This window comes from Chinchilla lanigera, unplaced genomic scaffold (assembly GCF_000276665.1).
Source record: "Chinchilla lanigera isolate Chin_1 unplaced genomic scaffold, ChiLan1.0 scaffold00105, whole genome shotgun sequence".
Classification (NCBI taxonomy): domain Eukaryota; kingdom Metazoa; phylum Chordata; class Mammalia; order Rodentia; family Chinchillidae; genus Chinchilla; species Chinchilla lanigera.
In genome coordinates this window covers 6,236,954-6,246,722 of record NW_004955506.1, presented here as the reverse complement: position 1 = coordinate 6,246,722, position 9,769 = coordinate 6,236,954, and the positions used below count along the sequence as shown (strand labels likewise).

The 9,769-nt window shown below is 59.7% G+C and overlaps 1 protein-coding gene across 1 annotated transcript in view; it reads right to left on the bottom strand.

Moving 5' to 3' along the window:
- Positions 1 to 383: 383 nt before the first annotated feature.
- The window catches only part of Evpl (envoplakin), an 18,852-nt gene continuing 9,466 nt past the window's right edge, over positions 384 to 9,769 (bottom strand). The window contains exons 15-22 of the mRNA XM_005407464.2: positions 8,555 to 8,733; positions 8,340 to 8,478; positions 8,013 to 8,206; positions 6,996 to 7,146; positions 5,370 to 5,453; positions 5,136 to 5,246; positions 4,939 to 5,031; positions 384 to 4,028 (exon numbers count right to left, since the gene is read on the bottom strand). Of these exons, the coding sequence (XP_005407521.1) occupies positions 585 to 4,028; positions 4,939 to 5,031; positions 5,136 to 5,246; positions 5,370 to 5,453; positions 6,996 to 7,146; positions 8,013 to 8,206; positions 8,340 to 8,478; positions 8,555 to 8,733 (4,395 nt within the window). The 3' untranslated portion in view covers positions 384 to 584. The remainder of the gene's footprint in view (positions 4,029 to 4,938; positions 5,032 to 5,135; positions 5,247 to 5,369; positions 5,454 to 6,995; positions 7,147 to 8,012; positions 8,207 to 8,339; positions 8,479 to 8,554; positions 8,734 to 9,769) is intronic.

Below are 9,769 nucleotides of genomic sequence, written 5' to 3'. Positions count from 1 at the left end.
GAACTCACAACGATCCTCCTGCCTCAGCCTCCCCAGTGCTGGATTACAGGCGTGTGCTACCACGCCCAGCCTCTGGCATTGTTCTGTTCGTGGTTTCATGGGGATACCTGGGCGGGGCCTGGAGATAACCCGGCCCCAAACTGCGAGGGCAGGAAACTGAGAGGGGGTGGGTGGGGAGGCTGGGCTCTTCCTCCGTCTCTTTCTCACCGCATCCCTGCCCAGAATCTAAGGAACCACTGCCCTCCAAGAACCCCTTGTCTCTCAGGCTGTCGGGTTGGGCACATCCGTGCCCGCTGCGTGGGGAGGGACCCCGACAACGCTGCCCCGCCGCTCAGACCCCAGGCTCGTTGCTTGTGTGTCCCCAGATACAAAGGAGACACGGCTCTGGGAGAAGTCATTTATTGGAGGCACGGGGGAAGCGGGAGACTGAGCCGCTGACCCCTGGTCTGGGGGTGGGCTAGGCACCAAGGTTAGAGGAGGGAGCCCAGCACAAGTGTGTAAGTAAAAGGACAGTGATGGGTCGACAGAGGAGAGACTCACTGCTTGGGACCAGCTGCTCTGGGGAGAGGGCTTCTTGGTCCCCATCAGCGCACACAGGAGCGCGGCAGGGTCGGGGAGGCCACGCGGAGGTAGCGGTACCCCTCCAGGGCGGCCGGGAGGAGCAGCAGGCCGCTGAGGGGGTCCTTGCGGCAGCGCCCCATGGCCTCCTTGTAGCTTATCCGCTCCTTGGAGATGGGGTCTGTCAGATCCTTGTCGTAGCCAGACTCGTCCTGCAGGAGCTGGGCCAGCTCTTCGCTGATCATCCCCAGGAGCACGGCCTGCGGGACGGGGATGCGGCCGGTCCTCTTTGGGTCGATGAGCCCCCCGGTCAGGTGCTGCGCCTGCAGGTGTGGAAAGACGCTCTCCTGGGGCATCCAGCCCTTCTGGATGGCCTCACCCACCGACAGCCTCTTCTTGGTGACAGGGTCCTCGATGCCGGTGAAGGCCTTTTGGGCGTTGAGCAGCCGCTGCAGGGAGGTGTTCTCGATGAGGCCCCTCTCCAGGGCCTTGTGCACGGAAAAGCGCTCGCGGCTGAGGAGGTCCACGATGCCCCCTGTGGCCGCCTGCGCCTCCAGCAGCTTCTGCCCTGTGAGGGGGTCCAGCAGGTCCTTGGCCATGGCTGTTTTAATGCTGCACTTGTTGTCCGTGGTTTTGTCGTAGACCCCAGCAATGGGGAAGCTGTCATCGGCGAGGCCGAAAGAGAAGCCTGGGGAGAAGAAACTGGTGGTATGGGGGGCTGGGGAGCAGAGTGGGGATTTGGAGATGATGGAGCCGATGGAGAGAGAGGAGCAGGGCTTCGACTCGCCCGCTACGAGCAGGGCGAACTCGGAGATGGGGAGGCGGCCGTCCTTGTACAGATGGTACTCCTCCTTGGAGATGCGGCGGCTGCGCAGGGCCGCCTCAATGGAGTACTGCTTCCCGCTCTTGCGGTCCAAGAGCACGGACTCCTCCCCACAGGGGCCCGAGGTGGTGACCTCCTCCCAGTCGCACTCCAGCTCCTGCAGCTGGAGGTACTGGCCTCGGTCGATGATGCCCCTCTTGTAGGCCTCATAAGGGGACATGTCGTCCCCAGTCTCAGGCTCCAGGATGCAGATCTTGGTGGAAAGGTTGGTCTCCCTGGTCTGGGTCTCCTGGGTGAGCTCCTCCCGGCTCACCTTGGCATGCAGGTCGCGGAGGGTCCTCTCCTTCTGGTAGATCTGATCCTTCTCTTGGAGGATGGAGGCCTCAAGCTTCGAGAGTGCCTGGTCCTGCTGGGCCGCCTTCTGCCGCTCGCTGTCCATCTTCTGGCTGAGCAGGTTTGCTTCCTCCTGCAGCTGCAGCACCTTCTGCTGCTTCTGCAGCTCCAGCTCCCGCAGCTCCTGCTGCAGCCGCACGCACTCCTGGCCGGCCTGGTCTCGGGCCTTATGCAAGTCTGCCTCCTCCCGGGACCAGGTCCTCTTCACCGCCTCGGCCCTGTCAATCCGCTCCCGCAGCCGCCACGCCTCTTCCTCCTGGGCCCGGCGCGCAGCACGCTCCTTATTGAGCATCTCCCATACGTGCGCCCGCTTGCCTTCCAGCACCTGGTCCTTCTCTACTCTGATCACTTCCTTGTAGATGGTCTTCTCCTGCAGTTTGGTCTTCTGGAGAACGTCGATCTGGACTTGCAGGCTTTTGCACTCCCGGTGCAGCTCCATCACCTGCGTCTTCTCCTGGTCCAGGTCCCGTCTCAGGGCTTCCGTGGACCTCTCCAGATCTGGGTCCTTCTCCAGCTTGACCACTTCCTCCATGATGATCTTCTCCTGCACTGCAGGAGGCCGCTTCTCTAGCTCCTGGATCCTCAAGGTCAGCTGGCGCAGCTCCTTCTCGGCGGCCAGCTTCTTGCTTCGGTCCTCCTGGAAGCTGAGCAGGCCCTCCTTCTCTTCCAAGCTAGCATGCAGCTGCTGCACCTCGCGCTCCAGCTGCCGCCGCCGCCCCACCTCCTCGTCCAGGCTGCGGCTCAGCCGGCTGTGTTCCTCGCGCAGCTTCGGGTCCTTCTGGGTGACCACCACCTCCTGCACTACCACCTTCTCTTCGGGCTTCCTCCTCTCCAGCAGCAGGTACTTGTTCTGCAGCTCATAAACCACAGCCTCGGCCGCCCGCCTCTTCTGGGCTGCTTCCCGCACCTCCTGGCGGAGCCGCTCGGCCTCCTTCTCCAGCACCGGGTCCTTCTCATGGCGCACCACCTCCTTGTTCACCATCTTGGTCTCCACCTTGGCCCGCTCCCGCTTCCACTCATCCCGCTCCCCTTGCAGCCGGATGAGCTGCTCCTGGCAGCGCCCGCTGGTGTTGACCAGCTCATTGAGCTGAGCCTTGAGGCGGTCGATCTCTCGCAGCACCTCCGGGTTCCTCTCGTGCCTCACCACCTCCTGAGTCACTTCCTTGTACTCCACTGTGGGCTTCTGGGCCCGCAGGAGCTCCAGGTTGGGCAGCAGCCTCTCCACCTCCTTCTCCACACTGCTCCTCTTGCTGGCTGTCTCCTGCAGCTTGGCCTGGAGCCGTGTGATCTCCTGCTCCGTCTCCGGGTCCACCTGGAAGATCTCGTTGACTCGCTCCTGGAACTGCACCTTGGGCTTCTGCTTCTCCGCCACGCTGTACTTACCCTGCAGCTCCCTCAGCTCCCTGGCCAGCAGTGCGTTCTTGTTCCTCTCTTCCTCGAGGGCTCTTTTCAGCCTGGCGGACTCTTTGAGAAGGCCTGGGTCCTGCTCCACCTTCTTCACCTCCTTCCTGATGACCTTGGGCTCCACCAAGCTGATCGCCCGCTCCAGGTCTTTGATGCGGGCCTGTAGCTTGGCCACAGCCTCCTCCGCCCGCTTTCTCCTCGCCGCGTCCTCCTCGATCTGCAGCCTCAAGGCCTGGGCTGCCGTGACCATCTCCAGGTCCTTCTCCACCTTGACCACCTCTTTGACCATGACCACCTTCTTCACGTTCACCTCCTTCTGCTCAAGGGCCAGCAGCTCCTCCTTCAGTGCCTCCACCTGGGCCAAAACCGCAGCGTTCTCCCCCCGCAGCTGCTGGATCTTGCCACTCAGCTGGGCTGCCTGGCTGTCCAGGCCCGGGTCTCTCTCGATCTGGGTGACCTCCTTGGTCAGCAAGTGGGGCTGCATGGTCTTCCTCTTGTTCTCCAGCTGGACAACCTTCTGGGCCGCTGCCTCTAGGCTGGTCTGCAGCTGGGCCCGCCTCTTGGTCTCCTCCTCCACCTGGGACCGCACCCTGGCCAGGCTGTCCTCCAGCTGGGGGTCCCGGTAGAACTCCACCACCTCCTTCTCCTCCAGCCTCTCCACGGGTCGCTGGGTTCTCAGCTGTAGCAGCTGGTGCCTCTGCTCCTCTAGCTGGCGCTGCGCGTGGGCCACCCGCTTCCTCTCCTCTTCCAGCTGGGACTTCAAGGCTTCTGACTCCCTTCCTGCTTGGGTTGGGCCCTCAGACCCCTGCTTTGCCTCATGGGTCGCCTGGATGTCCTCACTGAGCTCCTTCTGCGAAGTGAAAGGAAGAAGGGAGAGTAGTGGGGCAAAGGGTGGAAGATGGCCTCATTTTTCTTTGCTTTCTTTTTGTGGAACCGGGGAGTGGACCCACAGTCTTCACACTGAACTACATCTCCAGTCCTTTTATTTAACTTTTTATTATTTATCTATTTTTTAATTTAGGTTTTTAGAGACAGGGTCTCACTATGTAGTTCAGGCTGGCCTCAAATTCACGGTGATCCTCCTGTCTCTGCCACCCAGGCACTGGGATTGCAGGCGTGTGCCACCACCCTGAGCTAGGAGCCCCATTTTTCTGTATGACGTCCCTGAGGTCACAGGCCACTCCTTGCTTCCTGAGACTTCCCTGGAGGTCCTGGGAGGTGGAGCTGAAGACCTAAGATGCCTGGGTGCAGGATTTCAAGGAGACCCGGGCCGTGATGCTGGGATGTAGGACAGGTTCAGGCCAAGCTGGCACTAGATAGTACCAAGAGAGCAGGACCAGCTCTCCCTTCCAAACCTTCCCTTCTCCCTTCCGTCAGGCTCCCAGAAGCGGGACCACCCTTCTCTAGGCGATACTGGCATATCACGGAGCAGAGAAGCTGGAAGTCACTAGGAGCCGCGAGAGCACCTGGTTTCTGCTCTACCAGGTTGGAGCCCAGTGGCCGGTTACCACGGTGGCTAAAGACTCCAGGGATTTTCTCCGCTCTCCGGGTCAGAGGTCCTGTGCCCATTGCAGGACTGTCCTGTGGCTAAGCTGTGACTGGACGAAAAGACTGTCCAGCCTGTAAGAGCCACTGGGAAGAGGACTGCAGCCATCCTGCCCAGGACCTGCAGGCTGCAGAGGAGGAGGACAGGCAGATAGGCAGGCCAACACCCGGCCAAGCTGGCCGTTGGGGGAACAGAGTGGGCATCATTTCTGTACCTTCTCCAGCATCTTTCTGGCAAATTCCAGCTGGTGCAGCAGCTGCTGCTGGGCAGCTGTGACCTCAGTGTAGGTCTTGGCAAGGGTCTTCTCCTGGAGAGGGTCAAAGGAGGGACAAGGAGGGCAGAGTGAGCGCCTGGCTTGGAGGCTGCAGCGCTGGCGCTGAGGGACACTGAGCCCCGCTGGGCCGGTCTCACCTGGGCCTGGATGCTGTCCTGCAGGGGGGCCACTCGGGGCCTCTTAGGGGCCGACTCTGCCAGGCTGGGCTCCAGGGAGCAGCGGTAGGTGTCTGCCTGCAGCTCGTAGTCCTGACCAGGGGAGAAGGACCAAGGCTGCCGGTCAGTGGAGGAGGCTGGGAACGAGGAGCAAGCACCAGGAGAGGGAGGGAGGCTGGTGGGTGAGGGAGAAAGAGATGCAGGGGAAGTGCTTACCTGGAGAGCCGCCTGCAGGTCCTGCGAGAGCCGCGTCACTGTGGCTCTGTCTCGCCCCCGGCCCTGAATCTCCTGAACCAGCCTCTGTTGGGCAGGAAGTGAGAGTCAGGGGGCGGGAGGCCCTCCTCATCCTGCCTGTCCGCTTCTCCTTCAGCGCGGGGGCAGCCAGTGCAGGGGGAAGGAGGGGACAGGGAGAGCTGGGGCAGGAAGCCCCTCCTTCCCCTGACAACCCCGCCTTCCTCCTCCCTCCTAGCACAGTCCCTGTTCTTGGCCCCCCTCAGGACTCTGACCGGCTCGGTATGTTGTATACAAAGGAACCCAGCAGGGTGTGTTACAGCACAGATCTGCCGGCCACCCTGCCTCATTCAGCAGTCTAGGGTGGCGTGGGGAGGTGCACTGTGGAGGAGCTCCCAGGTGACACTGATGCTGGGGTCCTGGGACGACCCTTTGAAAACCACTGCCCTGCCACAATTGTTCTTAGAACTTAGAAAAAAAAATACTGATGCTCTGACCACAGGGATTTAGCTCAGCGGCACAGCGCCTGCCTGGCAAGCTCGAGGTTGTGAGTTCGATTCCACGCACCGGAAAAAAAACAAAACAAAATAAAACAAGATTCCAGAGTAATTGTTCTGGGCAGAGGGTCCTGGTTCCTCTCTCCCCTGGACTTCCACTCTGTCTCCTCAGGGCCCTCCCTGTCTGCATTCCCATTTCCTCTCAAACACTCAACACTCAGAATCAGAGCCACTTGATTTATTTTTGCCATACTGGGGACTGAACCCAAAGACTTCATGTTGGGCTACAGTCCCAGCCCTTTTTAAAAAAAAAAAAGTTTTGAGAGATGGTCTCAATCCAAGTTTCTAAATTGCCCAGGCTGGACTCACTTGTGATCCTCCTGCCTCAGCTTCCCAGAGTGCTGAGACTGCAAACTTGCATGCCTCCTTCCCTGCCCCCAGCTCAGAACCAACTTTTAAACACTAGCCGGGGGTGCTCCCCAGGGCTTCCCAATGCTGCACAGTACAATCCAGCCGCCTTCCTATGCCTGGCAAGTCCCGGATGGGCCAGTCCTCATCTGGCCACTCTTACCCCACAGGCCCCTGTTTTCCCCTGACTGCGTGCCCTCGGCGTGGGACGTTTCTCTCCCTTCCACCTTGTTTCTCAGGGCTCTGCTTAGGGCTCGGTTCCTTTCACGCTGCTTGGCCCGACCCCACGAATGTCCACCAGGGGGCGCCCACCGCACTCCGGCTTGACCCAAAAACGTTTATCAGCTTTCGGGCTTGGGATGCACCAGCTTCCCTCCTTCGACTGTGAGCTGCCTGGGGGCGGAGGCTTCACCCTACCCACGTGGTTTATTGCTGGTACAGAGCAGGAACTTGACAAGGATGAGGAACCTCCGTGAATTTGGACCTCCGTGAATCTCACTGCCCACCTGGAACCAACTGGGCTAAGTGAAGCGCTGCTGGTGGAGATCGGGAAGGGCCAGTTTCTGGTTTCAGTTTGAGGCCTCTTACAGCGCTTTTGATCCGTGGCCACTAGGGGGCACACGTGCGCAGGCTGCCATCTGTAGGGCAGGTGGAGCTGGCGGGGGGCTCTAGCTCTGGGCAGGTCACCAGAGCCCTTGTCTCTCACCTTCTGTGCTTGCAATTTGTAGTCGATCTGGCTGGGCCCGTCGCTGGGCCTCACCGGGTTGTGGGGCAGGTGCTCCAGCCAAGAGCTCAGGTTGTCCTTGCAGTTCTTGAACTGCTGGTAGGTGAGGCTGGCGTCCTGCACAGTTTTCTCCCTGCAGGAAGACAAGTCCAGGGCAAAGGTAAAGGTTGCCATAGTGGACGCGTGGGGGTACACAGAGGAGGCAGGTGGGTGCTTCTCCCAGGGACAGGTCAGGAGGCCTGAGTGATCTGCAGATCCCCCATTCTGCTGGGGCTGGGGATTCAGAGATGGAATAGACAGCCAGGCATGCTGGTGGTGCACACCTGTAATTGCAGCACTTGGGGAGGCTGAGGCAGGAGTATGCCAAGTACAAGCCAAGCCTGGGCAACTTAAGCACTTAGCAAGCCCCTGTTTGAAATTTTTTTTTAAAATTTTTTAAAAAAATTTCTTCTTTTTGTCTTTTTGAGATAGGAAGACCCTGTCTCAAAAAGACAAAAATAAATAAATTCATTTTTTTTATTGTGACACTGAGGGTTGAACCTAGGCCTTCTCTTTTATTTTTTATTTTTATATATTTATGTATTTATTTTTGTCTTTTGTGAGACAGGGTCTCACTATGCAGTTCATGCTGGCCTTGAGCTCACTTTGTAGCCCAGCCTGGTCTTGAACTTGCAATGATCCTCCTGCCTCAGCCTCCTGAGTGCTTGGATTACAGGTGTGTACCACCACGCCCAGCCTCTCTTTTATTTTTTACTTTGAGATTTGTAAGGTCTTGCTAAGTTGACTGGGTTGGGCTTAAACTTGCGATACTCCTGCTTCAGTCTCTCAGAGTGCTAGGACTGTAGGCATGCACACCTGGACCAGCTCATCACCCCATTTTAAAGGTGACGAAACAGTTCCCAAGAGGTGACATTTCTGGCCAGTGTCACACAGCTGGGCCCCACCCCAGGCCGTGTCTCATGGGGACCTGCCACTTGCCCTGCTGGCCTAGCTACTCACCGCAGATCCAGCTGGTCCCCCACAGCGTGGTAGCGGTCGGTGAGGGCCCGTACCTGGCGCTGCTGGCGCGGCAGGTCTTGGCAGAACTCCTGGAAGTGGTTTTGCAGCGCACCACACGCATGCTCAGTGGCCTTTAGTTGGCGGTGCAGCCCCAGCACGCAGGCCTGCTGTTCCAACAGCTCCCTTCGCTGGTGCTACAGAACGAGGGGACATGGTGCCATGTACACTCAAGGTTCAGAGAGATACTGTGTCCACCCCAGAGCTTCTACCCAGTGCTTGGCCAGGCTGTGTCCCCCTCCCGCCAGCAAGAGGCCCGACAGCCCCTACCTGCAGCTCCCTGACCCTGTCCTGCAGAGCCCCTGGGCCATCGGATATGAGGGCCTCCTGTGCCAGGGTGGACTCAAAGCCCCGGATGACCTTGTCCGCTTCCTGGATCTGCCGCTCCAGACCCAGGGCAGCCTTGGCTCTGCCCAGAGGAGACAAGGGTCAGACACCTGCTCGGCTGCACTCTGCTGCCCCCCAGAGGCCCCCGGAGCACTCACCGCTCCCTGTAGAGGCCGCACAGAACCTGTGCATCGCTGTACTTGTTCTTGACGTTGTTGAGGACCACAGGCAGCTGCAGGGCAGCCGGGCCCACAGGCTGCGCAGACAGAAGTGCCTCACAGTCCTGCTGGACCTTCTCCTTCTCAGCTCCCAGGCTCTGCAGGCGCTGAGCTGTGCCCTGGGGAGAAACAGCGGTCAGGGATCTCAGGGTCCACCTAACCCTGTGCCGTGGAGACAGACAGGGGAGCGTGGTGGGTGCAAGCTCAGCTCAGGCCTGGCCGCGCCAGTCCCCGTGTGGGTGACCGAGGCAGGCCGGCCTCTGACGCTCATCTCTTCATCTACAGAACGATCGATGGGAGGACGGAACGAGAGCCTGTGCATCAGGTGCCGGGCGGCGGGGCCGGGGCACGGCTGTCATCTTCACAAGCCTTCAGCCCTGCTGACCCAGGACCAAACAGCCTGCACCTGGCTCAGTCCGCTCAGAATCACTGTCTGCACGCTCTCGTCTGCTGCCTAAAATGTGGGTTAGGGCAGCACGGTCCCCCAGCCCCAACACCGTTCATATGCCAGGTGCAGTGACTCCAAAGCCCAGCTGTGACCCGCTGGGCATGGTGGTGCACGCCTGTAATCCCAGCACTCTGGGAGGCTAAAGCAGGATTGCAAGTTCGAGCCTGGCCTGGGCAATTTAGCAATTTAGGGAGACCCTGTCTCAAAGCAAAACATTTGAAAAGGGCTGGGGATGCAGCTCAGTGAAAAGGGCTTGGGTTCAATCCCTGGTGCCACAAACAAAACCCAAGGACCTATTTGGGCGTGACACACTCAGCCAACACCAGGGATGGCCTCGCCCAGGGCAGCCAGTGGACCCTTCGCCACTCGGCATCCCCGCCTGTGAGACAGCCCCGCTGCCCAGGGAGCGCCAGGCTTGCTCCTTTCCATCCCGGAGCAGCGTCCTGGGCCCCTCCGTAGCACTTCAATCCCCTGCACCCCGCCATGCCTTCCGGCCCTGGCCCCCGTCCAGCTGAACCGCTGCCTCCAAAATCTGTCCTACAGGATAGAAGAAAAGCTGGGTGTGGTAGTGCACGCCTGTAATCCCAGCACTTGGGAGGCTGAGACAGAAAGGTCATTGCGAGTTTGAGACCAGCCTGGGCTACAAAGTGAGCTCAAGGCCAGCCTGAACTACATAGGGAGACTCTGTCTCAAAAAGACAAAAAAAA